The sequence below is a fragment of the Rhyacophila brunnea genome, unplaced genomic scaffold (assembly GCF_057557595.1).
Source record: "Rhyacophila brunnea isolate RB1 unplaced genomic scaffold, BYU_Rbru_1.0 scaffold_4, whole genome shotgun sequence".
Lineage (NCBI taxonomy): Eukaryota > Metazoa > Arthropoda > Insecta > Trichoptera > Rhyacophilidae > Rhyacophila > Rhyacophila brunnea.
Window position 1 is genome coordinate 16983547 of NW_028233068.1, and position 25637 is coordinate 17009183.

The 25637-nt window shown below is 32.4% G+C and overlaps 1 protein-coding gene across 1 annotated transcript in view; it reads left to right on the forward strand.

The window, feature by feature from the left end:
- sli (slit guidance ligand) overlaps nucleotides 1–25637 on the forward strand; it is a 381470-nt gene that overhangs the window by 286666 nt on the left and 69167 nt on the right. Inside the window, exon 3 of the mRNA XM_085954614.1 lies at nucleotides 7245–7316. Within this exon, the coding sequence (XP_085810740.1) occupies nucleotides 7245–7316 (72 nt within the window). The remainder of the gene's footprint in view (nucleotides 1–7244; nucleotides 7317–25637) is intronic.

Genomic DNA, 25637 nt, shown 5'->3' on the forward strand with positions numbered 1-25637 from the left:
AAGTGTTCATTTTTAATTAATATATAAATTATGTAAACATTAATGACGGTAATATAATTATTATTTTATCAAAATCATTAATGGCACTATAACCCTTGGCTGGTCTTGGCCTGATTCAAACACTTCCTCGATCCTGGACGATCCAGTGCGGACACTCTCCAGTTGCTTTGACAGATCATTCTTAAATCGGCGCAGTCCAGCCATATCAGTTTCGGCCAATTAGGTATTCTTTGCCCTCGGGGGATACGTACATAACCCGCCTTGATGGGGAATGGGACGATTTGGCACCGCGAACTGGCCTCCGCCGATTGGCCTCCGGTAATTGGCCGCCGGTACAATCGGACGCCGGCCCAATTGGACGCCGACCCAATTCGACGCCGACCCAATTGGCCTCCGGGAGAATTGGACGCCGCACAGTTGAATTAAATGCGCAAAGGAATAGACGTACGTTACGATTTGTTGGAGTAAATAAGCAAGTCAGTTTAATATGCTTCTATCTTCTCAGTAGTCGTACCTTGTCAGTAGCGCTTGACACATTTTTAATATAGATTGAGAAAAATTATTATGCCTTATGATGTTTATTAAAAGAAAATAATTCTTCCCTCGCTAAAACTTAAATATGTGCATAATCAATTAATTTATTGTCTATACATGGATACTTATTTATATTTACAACAAATATTAATAATAATGTTAGATATTAGAATGAAAATTACATTATATTTCAGCGTTTTATCGACTTAATATTATAATAAAGCTTAAACATGTATATTATTATGCATAAATGCGTATTTTAAGATAGTATGAAATTACAAACAAAATATTAAGTAAGTTATCTGCTAAGTATAAATGTTTCAGTAGTTTGATTGATAAACTACTTAGGTACTGGGTGCCGGACGAAATCCCGAAGGCCAAAATCCCGAATGCTGAAATCCCGAATGGCCAAAATCCCGAAAAATAAAAAAAAAAAACAACAATAATTGCGCAATTTTTGCAAGAGAGACAAAAACCCATTTTTTGTGGAAATATAAAAAATGTAAAATACAAACATCAATAATTGCGCAATCGTGAGCGCAATTTTCGTGAGAGAGACAAATCCCATTTTTGCGGAAAATGTGTTTTTCCGATTGCGCAATTTTTTTCAGAAGAGACTATTTTGTAGAACGAATGGATTTTGTGTCTCACAAAAATTGCGCAATTCACGATTGCGCAATTATTGATATTTGTATTTTACATTTCCACAAAAAATGGTTTTTGTGTCTCTTGCAAAAATTGCGCAATTATTGATGTTTGTATTTTTTTTATTTTTCGGGATTCCGGCCATTCGGGATTTCAGCGTTCGGGATTTCGGTATTCGGGATTTCGGCTTTCAGGATTTTGGCCATTCAGGATTTCGGTCTTCGGGATTTCGTCCGGCACCCAGTACCTAAGTAGTTTCAATCAAACTACTGAAACATTTATACTTAGCAGATAACTTACTTAATATTTTGTTTGTAATTTCATAATATCTTAAAATACGCATTTATGCATAATAATATACATGTTTAAGCTTTATTATAATATTAAGTCGATAAAACGCTGAAATATAATGTAATTTTCATTCTAATATCTAACATTATTATTAATATTTGTTGTAAATATAAATAAGTATCCATGTATAGACAATAAATTAATTGATTATGCACATATTTAAGTTTTAGCGAGGGAAGAATTATTTTCTTTTAATAAACATCATAAGGCATAATAATTTTTCTCAATCTATATTAAAAATGTGTCAAGCGCGAAATGTATAAGGTACGACTACTGAAAAGATAGAAGCATTATAAACTGACTTGCTTATTTACTCCAACAAATCGTAACGTGCGTCTATTCCTTTGCGCATTTAATTCAACTGTGCGGCGTCCAATCCTCCCGGAGGCCAATTGGGTCGGCGTCGAATTGGGTCGGTGTCCAATTGGGCCGGCGTCCGATTGTACCGGCGGCCAATTACCGGAGGCCAATCGGCGGAGGCCAGTTCGCGGTGCCAAATCGTCCTAGACCCGCCTTGATGATATCTCTTCCAACATATCCATCCGATCCAACGCAGTCTCACATGGTCGTGATCTTTTCGCTCTCGTAAAGTGTTTACGTGCCTTAACCTCCAAATTCCATCTTATTTAACAGCCTCAGAGATTCTTCACAATACTCTCTTCTTAAAGATATCCATATTTCTCTCACCCTGTTTGCTGAGTGCCCAGCATTCTGATCCATACGGGCGCGGGATAGTTTTATAAGGATGGTTTATTTTTCCTTGAGTGCCTTGCTTTTCGAGACCAAAATAGCACCTGTTGGGTAGGTTAATTCCGCGAATTATTTTCTCACTCGTGTTATTAGTGTCTGTGACAAGATATCCCAGATAAACAAATGAATCCACAGTTTCAAAAGCATCGCCGTCAACAATAAGGCTGCTATTATCATTAGTTGTATTATAGAGGAATGGCTAATCATTTTATACTGTAGTAAATGTCCACCTAAAAATGAGGGTAGGTTATTAAGACACACTGAAAGATGGAAAATTTACGAAAATTTCAAATATAAATTATTTGTAGTCAAAATGTTTCTTTTAACATTTTTGTTTTTAGTCCATTTCTTCGTTAGGGATAATCAAATCTACATATTATATAATATTATTATATATTTGAATGAAATATAAATTTGTAATATGTAATTAACCCACGCCCTAATGCCGCCCGTCCATGATGAATACGCTCACGATTGCCGAGCGGTAACTCATCCGCTTTGTATGTTATGGGTATCGGGTTCAAATCCCGGGTCTAGCAAAATTAATGTATTACTTTTCACCTTGTGATAAACCAAGTGACTAGCATTCAATATATCGTAAAAATCTGTTACAAAACCTCTTCGTCCGGTGGCCAAAATCTACATCGAATTGTGAAGCCAATGGAAATAATATTTATTGAAGTATTAAAAAGATATATATTTTCTGCTTGCTGCTTACTATTTTTGTCTTTTTAAATACTATCAATTATTATTTATTATCACACAATCAAGAGCCTACAGATCGTGCAGTCCATACAATTGTGACGGTTTAGATGGTTGAGCCATGTACATAAGATGGACAAGTCGGGCATTTCAAAAAAACTTATATTTGGGAGTCCTGAAAACAAATGAAGACTCGGTATACTTCAAACAACATACAGAGATGGTATTGACTAGGGATTTAAAGACCTTGGTCATCTTAAACTAAAAGGAAATGGCTTTGGATGTACCTGGTCGGAAACGATCAAGACCTACGTAGGGTTCACCTGGAAGAAGGAAAAAGGCATATTAAATTTATTAAAACTATTAACCTAACTGGGAAGAGCAGTTTTATATAATTAAAAACACGCAAAAATACTATCTATAGAGTGTATTCGGTAGAGTTACGTGATGGTGGTATGATCTGGAAATGACTGGCGAGCGATAGGGATTCTTGGAGGCGCCGTGTGGTGTCCATATGCTCCAGTTAAGGGGCGGACATGGCAGAAGAAGACGAAGAAAACACAGTAAATACAGAGGTTAAAAGATGCTATTAAAAAGGAATGGCTCGCAGTGCGAACATTGGCCAACATTAACTGACATTGACCAGCATTTTATTTTGTTATTTCGTAGCATCGATATGTCGTGAAACCCCATAATTTTAAAGACATGGAAATATTCACCTTAAATATTATTATTAATTATTTATATCAAAATATATGTTTTCTACCAATAATTGATATTTTCCATAAGTGTTTCAAATCATGGAGGTTTCACAACTAATCTATGAGTTCTACCAAGTCTCACTTGGTCCAACTTTATTTTTCTAGGATTTTGTATAATGATTACACAAAATCCAAGTGAGGCTCGAACTCACATCTTCTACTGTGAGTGTGAATGCTCTACACTTTGTGCTATCGGTTCCTAATAAAAAATCTAACATCCTTAAATCGTGTGTGTATTCAGTGCCTATTCAAAAATAGAATAATATGTCAATAAACCATTTCTTTTATTCAATGAATTATTCACAAGATTTGAGAATGTAACATTCCATATATTGAACATACATATCTTGAAATCCGTGTCCGGAAACTTGAACGTATGCAGTTTGCCGTATCACACTTCACCGTGAAATATTGTATCGGAAATATATGGCCGTATATTAAAAACCGTCCAACCTCTTTGGGTATATAGTACTGACATAAAATTCGGTACTGTTCGGTTATACGGAATACAGCGGAAAACGCATTTTGAAAATAGCTGATAAACTGGATTATTTGTTAGGTTAACCTAACCAAACCAAACCTAACCTAACCTAACCTAATCTAACCTAACCTAACCTAACCTAACCCAACCTAACCTAACCTAAACTAACCCAAACTAACAAATAATCCAGTATATCGGCTATTCTCAAAATGCAAAATCTAAATAAAACACGGTTTTTGTTGGCTTACATTTTACAGGAAGCCAGCAGTAATCAAATTTTGAAAATAGCCGATATACTGGATTATCTGTTAGGTTAGGTTAGGTTTTCATTCATGAATTTTCCCAAAATCATCTATGAAAATTGAATTAATGTTCATATTGAATCAAATAAAATTGGAACTGTGCCACGGTGAAATGTTTTACGTACAATTTACATGCAACCCTTGAAAACACAGCAAAAATCACATTTAAATTCCATCGAATACCTTCGGTCGATTGTATTAATATTAAAATCACATTTGATAAAATAATAATATTTATTTCTAAATAATATTCTATTTTTTATAATATAAATATCGTATCTCAAATAAATGTTATTTATGCTTTTCATTAATTTTATTCGGCTTCACTGGTTTTCTATAAATTGTAAACTGGGCTGAATTTTCTTCCTGCAAGTATTTTCGTAGAACATTATCGAATATACAGTAGGTAGAGTATAAATGCTTCATAACTTTCCACTCCGGTGAAAATGTAATATATTCAAAAAATATTTTGTTCACATATCTATTTATTTGTTTGTTACTACACAGTATATTAAACAAGTGAATATCATTTGATTTAATAAAAGGCAAAGAGACGTCAGTTTAGTAAAAAGTGCAAAAAAAGTTCAAAGTTATAAAACGTATACCTACTCTACCTAAAATTTTTGAAATATAATGATTTTTATTGAAAAAAACTCTCCTTAAGACTCTGAGGTTTTCTTTATTATCTTATACCTTATTTGTAGGGATTAATACGCAATATTATTTTTTGTACTACTTTATCCACTAAGTAATCTCTTGAATTAAATTTAATAGTGTCAACATCACTAGCAAACCAGCGAGCCAACAAATTAATCACAATTAGTACAAATTACGTGTAATTTCTCAAATCAAATATTCCACAGTTTGAGATTATACCCGCATCAGAGCTCCCATGCCATGGCAAAAAGCACGGCAGTGGCTCTGTGCGGCCGGCAAATCCGCGCGCCGATCGAAACGTCACGCGCCGGATGCACACCCGCCGCGGCTGTTTCAGCACGCCGCGGCGCCTGATGATTATTATGCCTGACTCTCCGAGGAAAGGGAGTGCTTCGACCCTATTAAGCTGACGCAATTTAGGACTTAGTGTTACTCCTTAGTGGTAGGCGCCCGCCTCTACGGCGAAGCCTTATTTTTAGTAGATCCGTTCGACTTTACTTCTCTTTACTTCATCAGCATTAAAATCGAAATGCCAAGAAGAGCCCATGGTGAATGTTTAATGTTCGTACATTTTTTGTAAGAAACATTAATGCTTATGTTAAAAGATATTCATTTGAACGATTCATGGAATAACAATAACACAATAACTAATAAGTATATACCTAGTGACATTTTTTAGTTTTCGTTGGAAATCCTGTCGTTCTGTCAAAAACAGCTATCAACACAATAATTTTAAATTCAAAGAGTCAATTCTATAAAATATTAAATGTTTCCTAGGTAAACAAATAAGTTGTGAATTCGTTATTTTATCAACTATAAGTAACTGCGTAAATTGACCGAATACATCGAAACATGGCCGACTTGTACCGAAACCAAAATATTCACATTGTAATTCAAACGTAGCTAAAACCGCCTATGGTAGGATAGACTGCCTCAATTATTATAGAAATAACCAAATGCGTAAAACTATTGTTATTTGAAATATTTATAATTTAGATGAACACTCAAAATCTCATATGCCATACGTGCATAATATTGAAATATCAAAACAGCCGCTAAATATGACGGCTATTTTTAATACTATTTTTTTCTTTTGTTGTGAATGTGGAAATGCACTGTAGGTATTAATTAAAATAAAACGTCCATCTGAAACCAGAATAATATTAAATAAGTGGAATTAGTACTAAATATTGTAATTTACAATCGCTGATCTCAGTGCATGGCAGTGGATAGACTAAGGCTAATGATGATGATTGTGTTTTATTTTACGTAATACAATGCATATCCATCAGTCTGCGTCACTGATGGCCGAGCGGTAACGTGTCGGCCAATAGTGTCTGACAAAAAAACATGAGTATGGGCTTAATAGGTTGAGCAAGTGGCTGACATTCATGTCTCGTAAAAAGAAAAAAATGTTAATATAATTGTTAATATAATATATTTACGATATTCTTAACACAGTACCATAGGAAAAAGAAGAAAAAAATAAGAAGGTTTTATTTCCGCTATGACGATAATTAATCCACATTGTATCGAGCAAATGAGTTGGCTATCTACATCGACGCATTTAATTATTTGTTTCAAACAAACAAGAATTCTCGGCGGAGCAGGGGATTAATTACGAGTAATACGATCTGTTTTTTTATAAAATGGCGCCGCCAACAGATTCTGACAAAAACACTTTTGTATCGCAGACTTACATTAGAATGCTGGCATGCCAGAGATACGTCCATTTGGTGAATGATAGTAATATTGCTGCATCATTACCAGCATTATGCCTCCCTGTATTTCCACTCCTAATAGCTACGCAGGCTCGTAGCGCCGTAGACCCTTCCATCTACGCAGTTTTTATATATATATATATCTCTTTGACGACATTCCTTTTGGTGTTTTTATGGCGTTTTGTTCTCTGCTTTTTTCGGGTCTTTTTTTATACCCACACTGTGTAAAATACGGCACATCTTTTAGCATAAGTCAAGCTGTATGTGATCCTGTATAAAATTTGTGTAATATTACAATATGTTTACTAGAAAACTTACTTTGTGTTTTCTATTGTTCTAGCGATCTGCAAGGGAACAACATCACTCAGATATACGAAGGAGACTTTCGTGGCATGAACAAATTGAAGACATTGTGAGTACTTACCAACTATACTATACTCTACTAGTTATCTTATTGTCATTAAACTCTAAAAATACAGTACGTGTGTATATCATTTAAAATTATCTATCGGATATATATATATCTTGACACCCACGGTGGTCGCGCAGCTTGAGCGTTGGACTATCACGCCGTGGGTCTCAGGTTCGAATCCTGGGTCTGGCAAGTACACATTTTTTTTCAATTTGTGTGTGAGTCAGGGTATGGACCTAATAGGTTGAGCAAGTGGCTGGCATCCATTTCTCGTAAAAAACAAAATCTGTTAATACAAACCTCTACTCTGTGGAGGCCCATATGATCCTATTAGGATCGGACATGGTCGAAAAAAAAAATATATATATATATATATATATATCGGAAGGAACTTATTTGATTAAGCTACGAATCATATGATATTTTTAGATCTTTTTACAAAATATATAAGTATAAAGCTACGCTGGAGTGCTTTTGGCCGCCTGAATAATGTCTTCAAAAGTGATCTCCCACTGTGCCCAAAGCGCAAAGTGTTCAACCAGTGTGCGCTATAGTATACGGTCATCTCTTTCCGATAAGAAAGCTCACGGCGAACTGTGCTACGGTGAAATGTTTTACGTACAATTTACATGTAACCCTGTTTGTCTTGGTAGCCGATCCGAATCCCGTGCCTGTCTAAATCATCAGTTTACGTTTTTCAAAAGTATTTTCAGATCCAGCGTAAGTTTCTAATATACGATTCGAGAGGTGTTCAGTAGTTTCACGTATATATCACGTCGCTCACCTAAACTCGCTCTCGGGCAAGTGAAATACATCAATACCCGAATCAATTTGGTTAAAATCCCAATCGGAATTATAAATGGATAGGTATTTAGTTAGATATAATTAGTATAAATAATTACAAGATAAAAAGAACTTTTTATATACAGCGTTTTTAAATTTTCTATTGAATCATAAATAAACTTGACTTCACTAGCTTAAACGATCAAAAAAATTGTACTTGATAGAAATAATACTGAAATGTATCCATAGTCTAAGCTAAAATGTCATTTTGACATTTCATATTGATTTCCATAGTAACGCACGTATATATTAATAATTTAGTTGCTAGGACCCCAGACCCCCTAGCAACCAATAATAGTGGATTGGATTACGGATTTCTTCCGAAATAACTTTTCATACAAAACAGAATTAACTGAAAATTAATTCAATTCTCCTTAAAGATGACTAAAAGTATTAAAAGAATGCATTGGCACCGTGTTCTGATATATTCTAAAAGTTTCAAATGTCTAGCTAGTCGGAAAGTTAGTTAAAAATCGATTGCAAGATTTGTACCGGAAACAACCACCGGAGAAATAAGAATACGACCTAATAAAAACTTTGTAAAAATGAACAACCGATACATGCTCTTGATTTTTGAATAGTTTTAAGGGACAATCAGTTCTCATTTACAACCCATATAAGTCGGGAAAATTACGCAGTCAAATAATTATCTTTTCTCTTTTGCCCGATTCGATTCGGAAATCTACTGCCATTCCCCCTCTGGAGAAGTACCTACTAGATCAGGGGGGGGGCAAACATCGGCCCGCGGGCCGCATGTGGCCCGCCGGGTATTTTTTTGCGGCCCGCTATCATTAATTGTACTTCTGATTACGAATAACTTTTTTATATATTTTTTTTTAAATATTGACAATAGATTAAATTTTCTCAGTACATCTTCCTTGCGTCTCGTCTCACACTATGTACCCACTATTTTCTACGTTGAACATCGTGACACATTTAAATACTTTTAACTCCGCGTTGCAAGGAAAAAAAATATATTCCCATGATATGGTAAAAAGTTTTAATGGATTTCAATTAAAACTCAAGTTATTCCTTCGACAAATATCGAATAACAACGTGGACCACTTTCCAAGTTTGAAGTTGCTGAATATACCAGAATATAAATTTGAAGAATATGGTAAAATTGAGACAAGTTTAGCAATAGTACGCGATCCATTTTCAATAGATATTGATAGTGTACCGACAAAGCTACAACTTGAGATTAGTGATCTGCAGTGTGACACTGATTTAAGAGAATTGCATCGTCATGAAAAAATCTTCAAATTTTACAATGCCCTTAATTCAAAATTCAAACAAATTCGACCAATTTAAAGATTATGAAAGAAAAATATTCGTTATTTTTGGATCAACCTTTATATGTGAACAAACATTTTCGATTATGAACCTCAATAAAAATTCTTTACGATCAAATATCTCCGATGCCCATTTACAAGCAGTTTTGAGAATATCAACTACAAAATTAACACCTGAATTTAAAAAAATGTTAAAAAATGTACAACAGTTTCATTTTTCTCATTATTTTTTTTGTAATGTTTATTTTTCGTGATAATAAATAGTTTATATGTTAAAAATGGTATTTTACTTGCGGCCCGCCGCTCATTTTGAATTCTTGAATTTGGCCCTCCATCCAAAAAGTTGCCCCCCTCTGTACTAGATACTCGTGGTTGACAATACTAAATTACTAAATGGTTTTTTACGTATATAATTATTTAACAATATATGTAATTAACATTGTTATAAATATACCATCATAAATCAGCAGGTGTTCGAATTTAGAACTAGGCTCATCACAGTATAAAAAAAATATTAAATGATCAATGAATGTAAAATGTTAGCATGTGGCGTCCTCACTCAGCGGACAACTTATACTGGTGGATCTATAGTAATTACACTACTCAAATAATCTAGTTACTTGATTATAGTTCACAAGCTCTAACCAATTTATTTATATAATATTTTTTTATAAAGCAAAATGAATATTGAATAATAAATATTGTATCCTGAAGTTTGCTTACCTAATTTTTCAAATAGATTAGCTATACTTTGACAAAATTTACTACGGAAATTACATCGAAGCGCGCCAAAGGATGATTATTTAAATTTTATGTTTACATAGTATAAGTAGGTGCTTGGGTATACCTATATAGATTATAGAAGACATAAAAATTTATTTCTTATTGGATTTTTACGAGAAATTTTTCAGATAATCTCTTTTCAAGTGAATTCAGCAAAAAAGTGCTAATATATAAATCATTATTATCATGACTCAGCGTTTCTGGCAAACACTAGTAAGTGCTGAGTAGGGATTCCAATCCCGGGATCCCGGGCTATTTTCGATACCTATGAATCCCGGGATTGATAAACATAATCTCGAAACTTTCGGAATTGATTTTTTTTATCAATTTTTATAGAAAGTAAAATAAAAACGAAAATATAACAGAAAAATACTTTTAATAACAAATAACTACGTTAGAAATAAACTGAGTTTGAATGAAGTTTGATTTATACCCATGTGTAAGTTGCCGATTCATTTTATTTTTTCACATAAATTAATAAAAGTGAGAAAGATTGGAAAAAAACAATGCTTAGTACTATTAACAGAGTAATTCCACCACGATCTCATACGTTTTACGGCAGTTTCATATTTGGCTGACTAATTAGATTTATGAAGCGGGAAGGCCATAAGAACACCATGATTTGCTTTACTATTTTAAATCTCGCTAACCCATTCATTAAGTCTTTACTATCAGAAACAGCAATCTCATATTAAATTCACATAATTATTTATATTACAATATTAAAAATAAATGTCTTAAATATAATAAATTATACTTTCAATGATAATTGTAAATATAAAAATTTTATATTAACAATGAAAAAAAATGCCAATCCCGGGATTGTCAAATTGTAATCCCGAAATCCCGGGATCAGAATTGGCTCGGGATTGGATTCCTTAGTGCTGAGTAAAAAATATCACCAATTCTCGGCGGTCTGTTAGAATTTGTTGTGATGCTGTTTTTTATTTTCTGTGGGTTCGATTAGTACCTAAATAATATTATTCTCTGGTATAAATAAATATACATTACTCAGGTATAAATATACATACAAATATTATTTGTTTTAAACTAATACTGTTGGTGCACATTAGCATTAGGATATATTATTATAGTATTATGAATTGTTATTGCAAATTGTACCCAGTGACGTCCGGTGGGGAAAAGCAGACCACCCGTTGCTTAGGGGCGGGAAATTATAAAGGGCGGAAAATTAAAGAATTAATACATGATTACATTTTTTGAAAGCGGTGATTTTCCATTAAGCGAACGATGCAGTCGCTTCATTACAAACTACCGACATTTCAATTGAACAAATCGCAAGGGAGTCTCCACGTACTGAAAACCATCGCTGTTTAAAAGCTGGTTTCGTAAAAATGTTCTAATTATAAGTACCTAGATGATATTATGGTCGTCATTTATTCAAGATTTTTGTCGCATTTATCAGTTTAAGGGTTCCACGAATAAACAGAACGGTGACAAAACAGAACAGCGATAAATATAACTATGACCTTTCAGGAAAAATATATTATTTAATACTAAAATAATTATCGTATCTCTATAAATGTTGTATAGATGTTTAATAATACAGGTTTTCAATACGCCGTAATAAAATCAAATTATATAATTTCTGCATTCTTAATCACTAGAAAGGCTCATTTAAACGGGACTCAACTTGGTGTTGGCGGCAAGCTAGATTTATATCTCGTCTTAATCAATCTAATACGTTCAAAATGCTTGGGTGATTAGGTACAATAAAATAATGAGTTTAATAATTCTGTGGACTTGTGCATGGTTATAAAAATCAAGCAGATAAATTGAGGTTTTTCCCCGAATGGCCAACATGCACTGATTAATTATATATATTAAATATTTATATATATTTCGTTGCGACGACGGGGTATCATGAAGAGCGTAGAGTTACGAGTGACATTGGTGGGAACATGAAACATAATATTTGCCAGTATATATGGATTGTAAATAAACCCACGAAAAAGTAAAAATAAATGCTTTAATAGAGCAATCACTCTTCGGGAGGACCGGGATTGCATTGAAAGTATATCCAGAAAAAAATGAGTCGGAAAATTCATTTTATCATCATTATCATAAGGAAAGAATCCGTATGTCTTTAAGGGCACACATGCCCAACGTAGGTCAAAACGGAGCTTTTATGGTATTTTCAAAGCATTAGCCCTAACATTCCTTAAACGTTGTAGATAATCTATTTATATAATTTTGAAGCCTCATTATCCTTTATATATATTTTAAACATTTGATGACTGCATACGCACATAAAAAGACGATTTTTTTCGGTTCGGTACATGTTCAAATACGCGCGTTATTATGATCTTACTCCCTACTTCAATTATAGTTTGTCAATTTATGGCTACGGCCGTATATTGTAGCCTAACCACTGGGAAGTGCCAATAGAAATAGCACATTTCAAAAAAATACTACCTTATTATTAGGTCAATAATTATTATAAAACAATCATTATTCGTAGAATGTTTTATCACATTTGAATGGTCAAAGACATAGCTTATAATCAAATTCTTTAGAATTATCTTAAAATGTGGTAATCTTGCCCATTTTTTTAATAATATAATGCCTAATTCTTGTCAAATTTGGGATCACAAAGATTATAAATATAATTTTTTATCGTAAATAATTCACTATAATAATGTCAATATAAATTTTACTAATGGTTTTATAAATGCGTTTAAAAATTAATAAATCTAAAAAATCTTAACACTACTGCACATGGATGTACTGAAATATGACTATATTCTAAAACATTAGATCGAGAGGTTTAAAAGAATACTATTTTATGTAATAAAAATACTTTATGCAGTCATCAAATGTTTAAAATAAATATAAAGGATAATGAGGTTTCAAAATTATATAAATAGATTATCTACAACGTTTAAAGAATGTTAAGGCTAATGCTTTGAAAATACCATAAAATCTCCATTTTGACCTACGTTGGGCATGTGGGCCGTTAAGTAGAGAAGTCTAAGAAATCTATTATGGACTCAATCCAACTTTACTACAACAACCAGGTATTATATTATACAAGTAAAATTTCGTATATGATTTATTGAATCAAACATTTCTGTGGATTTTCTTAAACTGTAAAAAAAAAAAATTCCACCATTACTATGAATATGTGCGTATATATTATAATATTTACTCAAGCCAATGTCAAGTTAAATAATTAAATCCACATTTTATCTGAAAATCTAAGTATCACATCAATAAAAGAAACTTATCACCACCGGGGAATTTCCCTGAAAATAGTTCGCTAAGTATTATATCCGTCGTCTTATCTAAATAAATACCATGCTTAAACTGTGAAAGTTATTGAAATACTTACGTACTTGGCCAAGGCACGAATTTTCCGGATTAAATAATATAAGAATTCAAATGCTACGCACTTAATCTGGCACAGTTTTATTATATTTTATGTATTATTATACGCCCATTGTGTATTATCGCAAAGCTGCGATTAGTCGGAAAGCTCGCGTGCCCTTCAACAAAGAGACCAAACCATGTGCCAACAAACTTATTTAATATTAGCATAGTAATAACAGTCACTATCGTATTCATATATAGAAGACCAATTTTATAAATTCAGTAAATAACTTTATACTTGACTACCACATTTGAATTATTTATTTTAACAATTATGTTAGTTTATTTCACTGCATTGAGACACATTTATAACAGGGCTCGAAATGGACCGGAGCGCACCGGAGCGCCGTTCCTGTTCGTGATATCGGTAAAATTATCGCTCCGTCTTGTGGAAAAAATAATTGACCATCTGAGCTAGTAGGCCATTTAATAGAAAATCTAACACACTTATTTTTATGAAATACACATAAAATTTGATAAATATGTATATATCTGCAGAAAACGGTCGAGCGCTCCGGTTCGTAAACTTTTCCATTTCGAGCGCTGATTTATAAATGAAATTCGTACATAGTCCACATTCAGTTTTGGCTCACCTGCATCATAGTAATACAATATCTGATTGGCTGAAATTCGCTCCGTACAGAAAATGGATTAATACATAGAAATATAATGAATACCCCGTTTACACGTCCATGGATTTACTGCTGAGAAGTACGTATCTCAACAACTCAACAAGAAAATGCACATGTAAACATGTATTACGAGTATCATGCAAGTTGCATGATACATAATACATGTTTAAAAAAAAGATTTTTTTTTCGGTTAGGTACATGTTCAAACACGCGCGTTAACATGTTTTTACTCCCTATTTCAGTTTTAGTTTGTCAATTTATGGCTACGGCCGTATGTTGTAGCTTAACCACGGGGGAATGCCAAAAGAAATGGCGTATTTCAAAAAAACACTACCTTATTCTCAGGTCAATAATTATTATAAAGCAAACATTATTCGTAGAATTTTTATCACACTTGAATGGTCAAAGACATAGCTTATAATTAGTATCTTTAGAATTATCTTCAAATGTGTTAATCTTGCCCATTTTTTGAATAATAAAATGCCTAATTCTTGTCAAATTTGGGATCACAGAGATTATCAATATAATTTTTTATCGTAAATATTTCACTATAAAAATGTCGACATAAATTATACTGATAGTTTTATAAATGCGTTTAAAAATTAATAAATGTAAAAAATCTTAACACCACTGCACATTTATGTACTGAAATATGACTATATTCTAAAACATTAGAGCGAGAGGTTTAAAAGAATACTATTTTATGTAATAAAAATACTTTATGCAGTCATCAAATGTTTAAAATAAATATAAAAGATAATAAGGCTTCAAAATTATATAAATAGATTATCTACAACGTTTAAGGAATGTCCAGGATCATGCTTTGAAAATAGAATAAAAGCTACATTTTGACCTACGCTGAGCATGTCCCCCTTTTAAGGGCCCTCCTTGTGCATAGTCATGCGTATATAAATAAGTAGGCTTATGTATCATGCGTTACTTATTAACATATGTATAACTATGCATATGGGCATAATTATATAAGTTTATCTACAATACTGATGTTAATAAAATCTAATGTAGGTGTACATATTAGGGGTGACATTTCATTTTTTTTTTAAATCCCTCATTTGAAAGCAACCCCTCTCTTATAAGGTATAACAAATTGTTGTAAATATTTTTGCCACCCTGTTAAGGGGAAATGCTTGTAGTTATATTCTTGGGGATAGATTTTACTGCTGTAGGCCATAATATTACTATAAACCGTAGTTCTCAAACCCTCCGCGTCTTATTTTCCCAAACTTTCATTAAAGGCGTATCACGGAGAGCAATCTTCTATTTATATGGCTTTGTAGACACTGCCGTCTGAGCTTTTTGTTATACTTGACTTACTAGAGAGTTTTATTTCATTAAAGAAACCATAAAATAGAAAATATAAACTACTCACAATAAGGAAATATTGTAATGTTAAAGTTCATATTTTCCCGAGATTGTGAAACCTAATTTTAAAATTAATAGCAATAATAAATCGTATTCGTTAACCATGTCCATTCCTGAGAAATCATATAAACCATAATAACGTTTTTTATTAACGAATTTTTGTTTTTACAAGAAATGGATGTTAGCCACTTGCTCAACTTGTTATAGTACATACTCTGGCTACAAACACACATTGAAAAATAATATGTGTATTTGCCAGTAGACCCAAGGGATTCAAACCTGGGACCCACATTATTATAAGACGACGCGTTAGCCGCTTGTCCATCGTGGTTATATAAATAGGTAAATGTAAAAAAAATAGATTGATTACCATTTTCGGTTCCAAGAATCAGTACAATATATGATTCTTCACAAGGCCCACTATATTTCAGTGGCGAAGGATTTGTTATAGGCAGGGCTTAATGAAATTTAAAAAAAAACTAACCAACACCATCTGTAGTACATATTCTTAATTCAATGAAAATAAATAGGTATGATGATCGCCCATAGCATACTTAAAATATTATGTATTGGTTTAGGCAGGATTTAATTGAATTTAAGAACTAACCAGCAACAAATAAATATAACTGACAAAGTTTAAAGTGCACTATTTATGTCGAATCTTAACAGCCTACCTCCACTCTTCGCCACTGCTATATTCAGGCTGCGGTATGAAACTGTGAATCATGGTCGTAGTGCTAGTTATTGCTTACACTTCGAATGCAATATGGTTAACTGTTAGTAGGTAGGTACTAGGTACCTACTGAAAATAAGGAAAACTAGCTTTTTCATATAAAGTAAACTATTCACATTTTAACCAGTAAACGTTCCTCGTTACTTAATCATTTTTGGAGGGAAAAATAATATATCTAGAGGGCTAGCGCTAAGTGTATCCAATCGGGCCTCGCACTTGTTAGAACCGGGCCTGATCCACGCGATCGTCTGATGAAGTGAAAGACGCTACGGACTCCTCAATACTTTCAGCCATACGGATCGCAGAATGCAGATATCACTGTAGTGTGGAGACATAGCTAAGACTTTAAAATTGAGTCCCGAATTTCAGCAATGATGGACTCGCACCTATATTTCAGAAATAAAATAATAATTGTATCGATTGAGAAAATTTAATGCAATTTTAATAAATACAATATTGACCATACATAATTTGAACACTCTTCTAAAAAATATATAACCAGCAGAATTTGATCCTGCGCCCCCAGGATTTGCGCCCATGTGCTCTAACCACTTAGCTATCTTATCTAATTACAACAAAGTTAACTGATGTTTTTACAATACTCTCTGAAGCGCTTTTACTAATTGGCAATCGTTTTTTGTATTTTTAATCAATGTATTGAATTTCCTTAATTACCATCCGGTGTCAGAATCACTCTGAATTTTTGTTATAACCTACTTGTGGTGGCTAATAATTTAATATACTATTTCTGTTATACAACGAATAACATAGTGTTTTCAAATTATTTATGTTCAAAAAAAGAATGTTACATTCTTAAAACTTGTGAATTATTCGTTGAATGAAAAACATAGTTTATTAAATACTTATAGAAAATGATGATTGTTTCACATTGAATAAATGGTAGTATTTTAATTAATACGAACGAAATATGTAATAAAAAATCTTAATTTACTGCGTACATATTACTGCATCGCATTCGTAATTGAGCAATAGCTTAGCACTACCATCGCAACTCGTCATTGACTGCCGCGGCCTGATTATAGACGGACTGTTTTTTTTTATTATCAGGAGTTATATTGACAGCCTCTTTGCCAGACTTGGTTGATAGACAAATAGACGACATTATACAGAAAAAAAAACAAACAGCCCCGTCATAGATCTAAATACTACTACAACTGATTGAACCTATAATATAATTACTCTCACAGCAATTTAGCATAGGGCAAACACAATTTTATTTCATTTTTCTCGATTCTACGACATGCTCCGCGTCGTGCAAATCACTTTTGTGGTATCCTTGTAGGGCGAGAGACGATTGGTTTCGACGACAAAATCCATATTATGGTCGTGCCACAAGGAGTATCGCAAAGTGAAGGGTCTCTGTGATTACCTACATCCGTAGCCGAGGACTGAAGTTGTTGGATCATGAACGTAAGTATTTGAAACATGATCGTACCAATGTACCCTTTAGGTTTGACGGAGACATCTAAATCCTCATTTTTATCGATTAATACAATATATATATATGAATTATTATGGGCTAACTATTCGAATTTTAAACCATAGTCACTATTAATAATTATAAGCCATAGAGAGGAGGTTTTCATAAATCATTGAATAAATAATTTATAAATAATGGCACCATAAAGGTTCAAATATATTATGATCACGTGCTATCACGTGCTGCCACAGTAAGCTGCCGCTACGGGAAAAAAGTGTGTAATGTCTTCTTATTCTTAGTATTTAAAATGTTATCAGACTGATGCACCCATCCCGTAGCACGTTTTGAACCTTTAAACCAGTGATTCCCAACGTGGAGCGTACGCCCCGCCCCACCGGGGGGCAAAAAGGTCATCTTGAAAATCATTTGAAGACGAAGCACACACAACGAAATCACCAGAACAACAATGAGGTCACATCACGTTGTACCGCGCTGCATCGACACCCGCATGACTCAATGAACGTTTTTTTATTATTTTCTATCTACACATTTTTGACTCATGTCAAAATCGCGTGTTTTTTGTTTTTAGTAGTTGGCACTGTATATTTTATATAGAAATGATGTCTATTATCAATGGTCTGCAGGTTGGGTTCTGTTCAAAATATTATGAATATGCAATATCGCAAGTAATTTTAACGTAAGTACCTACACGTAGAAACTGTTAAAACTAATTGAAATTAGCATAAATAATGAATAATAATTCAAGATACTAATACATTAGAGTTGACAGTCTTCATCATTGAATTTATAGAGATAGTGATCGTTCAGAATATTCTGCGGAATGACAAAACCATAGACTAAATTTTTCGACGTGACAGCATGTGACAGTAGGTACGCGACGTGCACCATAATGTATTTGGGCCTTAACTATGTTTGGTGTGCAAATTATTAAAATAATATCATCCAATTAACAAGTATAATTAATATAGAGAAATTCAAGCCGCTTTGATTTGGATGTAATATATTCATTCTCATTACATAACATGGACTAAAAGTGCTTAATATGATAATGAATGATAAAACGTGTTAACCTTTGATCATAAATGTATGTTAAATTTTGTTTTGTATATTTAATAAAATACATAGTAATTCAGCTGGCGTTCACGTTAGAATACCATTTTTTACAATACCTAGATTATAATTACAACGTGTCATAATTCTGAAAATTTTCTCGTACGCAGCGTTGCCAATTTCTGTTTTTTTTCTAGATCTATATTTTTATGAGATAATATCTAGAATCTATAATTTTTTAGCAAAATCTTCAATATTTTTTAGGGATGGACATAAAAAAACTCTCACTTCAATCATGAAGAATTTCTGAGTTTGGTTTGTGATGACAATTATTCATCATTACCGTATAGTAAGAATTTCCTAATTTTTTTAGCTTCTTTTATCACCTCGTCTCGTATATTTTTACCGAAAAATAGTTGGCAACACTTCTCCTGACTCCTGTCTCTTTTGAACATACATTGCTCAGAGAAATATATAACTACAAGAAATATGATGCACAACGAGACGCGAACCCGTGTTCACTGGATTCTATGTACACTACCAACTAAGCTATGTGCGTCATATCTAAATACGAAAAATTAACTAGTAGTTTTTACATTTTTGAAGCACTTCACAAATTGCGTTAATTTCAGCTCAGGATTTTTTTTGGATGTTTCCAAAATACGTATTTTCAATGAAGATTATTACATTCTTAAATTGTGTACAATATATTGAGTAGGTATTAAATAAAACAATAATCCAATTAATAACTACGTAATGACTGGCTGTACAACAAAAAACAACAATTGGATTAAAATTTTATTATTCCTAATAATTATTGGATCGTATTATATTCCTATCTCAAGGTCCGCTAAATTCAGGTCGCGACACGAAACTTTGATTTTCAATTGTAGTGTTATTTATTGCTATATTCTTCGAATGCAATATGGCAAACTATTGTAGAAAGTTATGATTTATGATAACATGTTAATTAATATGTACGTATTACCGCTTTGCTTTCTAAGTTAATAAATAACTAGCACTACCACCGGAAATCGCACTTTGATGCCACGCACTGACTATACACGGACTTTTTTCTACCTATATCCTTAATAGGTTACATAAAACATTTCACCGTGGCACAGTTCGCCGTGAGCTTTCCTAGTAGGTATACTATAGGTCTCCAATTTTATTAGATTCAATATGAAAATTAATCTAATTTTTATTGCTGATTTTGGCAAAATTCATGATTTCAAGAATGAAAATCTAACCTAACCTAACCTAATCTAACCTAACAAATAATCCAGTATATCGGCTATTTTCAAAATTTGTTTGCTGCTGGCTTCCCGTAAAGTGTTATCCCGTAAAGTGTTCGCTATTAATAGACAGTCACTGTTAAAGATATAATTCAAGCAGTCAAACACTGGACAATTCTAGTTATCCAATACATTTACATGTAAATTATACGTAAAGCATTTCACCGTGGCACAGCTCGCCGTGAGCTTTCTATCGGAAAGAGATGACCGTATACTATATGGTCTCCAATTTTATTAGATTCAATATGAACATTAAATCAATTTTCATAGCTGATTTTAGCAAAATTCATGAATTCAAGAATAAAAACCTAACCTAACCTAACAAATAATCCAGTATATTGGGTATTTTAAAAATGTATATGCTGCTGGCTTTCCGTAAAGTGTAAACCGACAAGAACCGTGTTTTATTTAGACAAGAATTTTATGTCAGTACTCTACGACCCAAAGTGGTTGGACGGTCTTTAATATACGACCATATATTTACGATACAACATTTCACGGTGAAGTTTGATACGGCGAATTGCATACGTACAAATTTTCAGACACGATCTTAATAATGGATAGTATATCAATCACATCTCGTGAAAAGCTGTACGATCACCCATCACCCATATATAGTATGATTATTTCTATGAAGTTGAAAATGCTAGGCAGCTATATATATTATATTGTTATATGAGGCAAGGTTATTAATGTAATATAAGTGGGTGCTTACTTTTAATATTGAGAATAATTAGCTATAAACTTGTTAGTACCATGCTATAATAATATTACAGTAGTGAGCCAGCGTTTTCCAAACTGTGACCTTCGCATCTATTCTATACACAAGACTACGATCAGCCGCTATCGGCGGTTAACGAGGATAGTGTATCATATGTTTGTATTTAAGCATTATAATTGTTACAATAACTTAGCCGTCTAAACAGTCAAAATTGTCAAAAAGTCAAAACACCCTACTATCACTAATACACTACAGTCCTACCTACAGTCACTAATACACAAACAAAGGTCATCAAAGACTGGAAGAGAGAGTACATTGATGTTCAGTTAATTATGTTAATTTATATCTTCAATTTTCTTTATGGCCCGCATTAAACATTTTGTGTAGTGTTCTTGTGTTGTTTTCTTGTTTAATAGTTCGTAAGGTTTTTGGAGGTCAATTCCATGGTTATGCTGTCTACACAGAGTTCTGAGTCCATCTCTCCTTTTCTAGTATAGCATAGTATGGTAAACAATTGATTAAGGCCTCTAGAAATAAAAAAAATCCTCATGCTTATCTTAAAAATGCGAATCTGATTGTGATTAAGCGTAGAAGCGAGAACTTAGTATATTATAATATCAATTACTAAAGGAAACATTTGTACTACTCAATATAATTGCTTTTCTCCATATTCACGCTCTATCTATATTTATGAACGGTTTGTATGTACTGTGCAAGCTGAAGATATGCGGAAGCTTCAGTCGCTGACTGATGTCGAAGGCATTTACGATAAAAAATATAGCAATTTCTTTTGGTACATACTTTTTTATTTTGTAAGTATGTATACAATTTACAAAGTTAGTTGTTATTATAATATGATGGATTTGGAAGCTCCCTTGCGATATTTTTCATATGTGATAATCCGCCGTTTAGTATTAATAATACAGTATAAAGGACTTTTACACGAGCTATGGAGCTTTCTGACAAAGCGAAAACCTATTGTGCTTCAAGAAAAATCGCCACTAGGGAAATACCTGAAATATTGCTAGGTAGGTAAATCCATGTGCTATCTGTACAAGAGAGACAAAATAGTGAGTTTTAACGCTCCACCTAGTGTTTGTTAGTGACAAAGTTTCTTTTATTTCAATTTTTTTTAATACCTACCGGTAACGTTTGTACTTCCATTTGTTTATTTTCAAATACATTTTAAATAGTAATACTTAACTCATTTTAAAAAAATCGACTTTCTCACATTGTATTAGAATTAGACTCTCGCATCTAGATGTCGAAAGGTGAAAACCATGTCATCAAATCCGTTTCCTATTAGCGTCGACATTTTTTTCACCGTTTTTCTTGCCAGATTCAGCATTTTTGAATATACATATATCTTTGAAAATACGCATCTGGCGTATGGCGTTAAATCTAACGTTTTTCGACACAAACAAAACAGTTTAAAATTACAAAAAGCTAGAATATTACACCAATAATTTGCTTGCAAATCAACATGTTGACCTCTTGTACCTTGTTTTACCGATTTTTACCATGTTTTTATTAGCTCGTATTCTTGTTTGTCCAGTACTATTTTTTTCTTGTGTGTCCAGTACATATATTTTCTTGTTTGTCCAAAATTTGTATTGGACGATTGAAGATTTTTAACTAACTTCCCGACTAGCTAGATATTTGAAACTTTTAGAATATATCAGCGACGTACGATGACAATGCATTCTTTTAATACTTTTAGCCATTTTTAAGCAGAATTGAATTCATTTTCAATTAATTCTGTTTTGTATGGAAAGTAATTATTGTTGGTTGCTAAGGGGGTCCTAGCATCTAAATTATTAAAATATACGTGCGTTACTATGGAAATCAATATGAAATGTTAAAATTACATTTCAGTATTCTATATTTATTCAGTATTTCTATACTACTGTATCTACAATAAAAAGTTTTTATTAATACTTACATAGAATTGTCAAGTCTATATGATTCAACAGAAAATTTAAAAACGTGGTATATAAAAAGTTATTTTTATCTTGTAATTATTTTAAAATGATGACCATATTTCGTAGGACGTAGAGTAGGTATACGTTTTATAACTTTGCACTCTTTAATGTATTATATTTGCCTGATTACCTCGCATAAAATTAGATCAAGTCATATTTACTTGTATTAATATATATAGTTATAAGTAAATAGACAGATAATATATGTAAAACAAATATTTTTAGAATATATTACATCATTATCTTCCTAGAGCATGAGTGCAAAGTTATGAAGCATATACTCTACGATAAACGAAAGATTCTGTACTATAATTTACATGGACTAACTAATAATATTGTTATTATAACCCGGGCTAATCACACATTGTACTTTTATGTGATGTTTTACATCAATTATTTCTCAATAAACCAACATGTTTTCCGAACATGGAAACAGTATACGTATGTCGTTCATCGATTTTCTACTCGAAATTTTTGTTAGAAATAATACACCAAAGAAATGTCCTTGTTAGTTTTACTAACAAGAAATACCTACTCAGAATATTTTATTATTCATTCAGTTTCACACATTTCAGATTATTATGTGAAAGAGATGCCACATAATGCCTTTTTGAGTCTTCCGTCTCGCTTACCGAAGGAAATGGTTCCCAATGCTTCAGCTGGGTTATTTCTTTATACGTACACTGTCAATCAGTTTTTCTTTGTTACATTGTCCACATTTTACACATCTGTATTCCTTATGTGATGATATCATATTATTAAAAAAAAAACTTTCGTATGCTTTTGGTGAAAAGTATATAAAAGACTTACGTTGACGGGGGGGGGGGGGGCATTTTCAGTATTCTACTAATGCAGTCACAAAACAAATGAATAAAATTCACCGAACACAAAAATTGTATACGTAGTTTGAAAACAGCAATTAGAAACAATATTTTAAAGAGTATAAATCTAAGGAAGTTTCAAACTTTGTTTGTTCAATAAAGAGTTTTACATTCTGAATTCTTACATTTAATAGAAAATAATAGTTTATTAAACAATTAGTAAGTGCAAGTACGTTAAAACTGTTGTAAAATTTGGAGTGAACCTGATATTAGTAGTACCTTGATTCAAACAACAAAAACAGATTGCTAATATTAACGTAATTTGTGAAGCACTTAAAATGTATGTTTTGTAGCTAATTTCGTCGTAATTAGGTAAAACGCAGGTGACTGCACTTTGGTCGGAATCGAATGGATGCAAGTCGACGTCGTATTTTTTTCTGGTAGGTATGTATATCTGAGGTGTTTTCAAATTATGTATGTTCAATAAAGAGTGTTATATTCTCAAAAATAATGTGACTTATTCGTTGAAAAAAAATACTTTATAAAATATTATATTTAAGTAATTTTTACACAAAAAAAACAACACACAATTTTATTTGAACAGTCAAGTGATTAAACGTATGCGGTCGCACTAGTAACTCGACCACGCTCCGTCGATAAAAAGCACTTCAAATAAATATTTTCAAACCAAACTTGATAAAATAGATAATATACATTCCAAATATCAGCAAGATAAAACCGCCACATTATCACATCATATTTTTTTTTTCTATCATAGTTTTATTTTTCTGCTATATCGTAAGCTCTTCAAAAGACACCTAGTACACCCATATAGTTTTTGATTTATTTATGACGTCATCTGAGTATTTTTATAAATTTTGTATGCGTGGAGTAGGCTGCGATAATCGTAATGTTTCAATAATTCAGGGAGATCTCTAATTTAAAAAGTCCCTGTATAATTTAAATAAACACACAAGGAATATTATGTTATCTTCCGCTAACTACATTTTAGTTGTTAAATAATTATTGTCCCCATTAAAATATGACGTCTTTACAAGTCAAGTTAAACATTAAATACTGTTAAAGAATCATTTGATATACTCAATAGAGTCTTCGCCACTATTGAATGCCTATAGAGAATATCGTAATGTTAGTGTGAAAACATTTTAAGACTATTTTTTACGGAAGATTAAGTTTTTCTGCAAAAAATGGGGCGAAAAAATCATTCCGAATCGTGACAAAACCTTGAAATGTCAAACCGCAAGTTTCTCCATTTATTGTCGAAGTTGAAAAAGCTTCGTTCTTTTACGTATCACGATTCATAATAAATTGGGAATCAAAGGCTCTTATATTTCAAGTAGTGCTGGAAAAATTTGTCATTGCTGTCAGCTTGAGATTAATTTTTGATTCAATTTTCCTTTCTCGGCATTTTTGTGAAGTTTAACATCACGATATATTATAATATATATTTTTATTCAATGTACGATTTACAAGATATGGTAAAGTTATTTACGACTTCTTATGCTGGACTTCATTTCTATCCGTAATTATTCTCATAAATTATTACCTAGTTATAAATATTTAATTAAATACGGCCTAGTCAATAGGGAAACTACTAAAATATAATCATTTGAGTTAATAATATAATTTTATGTATATAGAGGTATTTTTATAATTAAATGCATGAAAAACATGGACCTTCAGTTAAATAGAATACCAAAAACTAGACCATCGTAGTTTCGAGAGGTACATTTTGTAAAGGTATAAAGCAAAAGAAGAAAAAATGGAATAAATTATAAGAGACAAATATCTATTAGTATTCGGTTTAAGTTTGCTAAAAAGCTTAAATTGAGATGGGTGGAATATTTTTTTAAGTAATGCGCCTCATATGGGATCTTATGGGCCTCAGCAGAGTGGAGGTTGTATTTACAGATTTC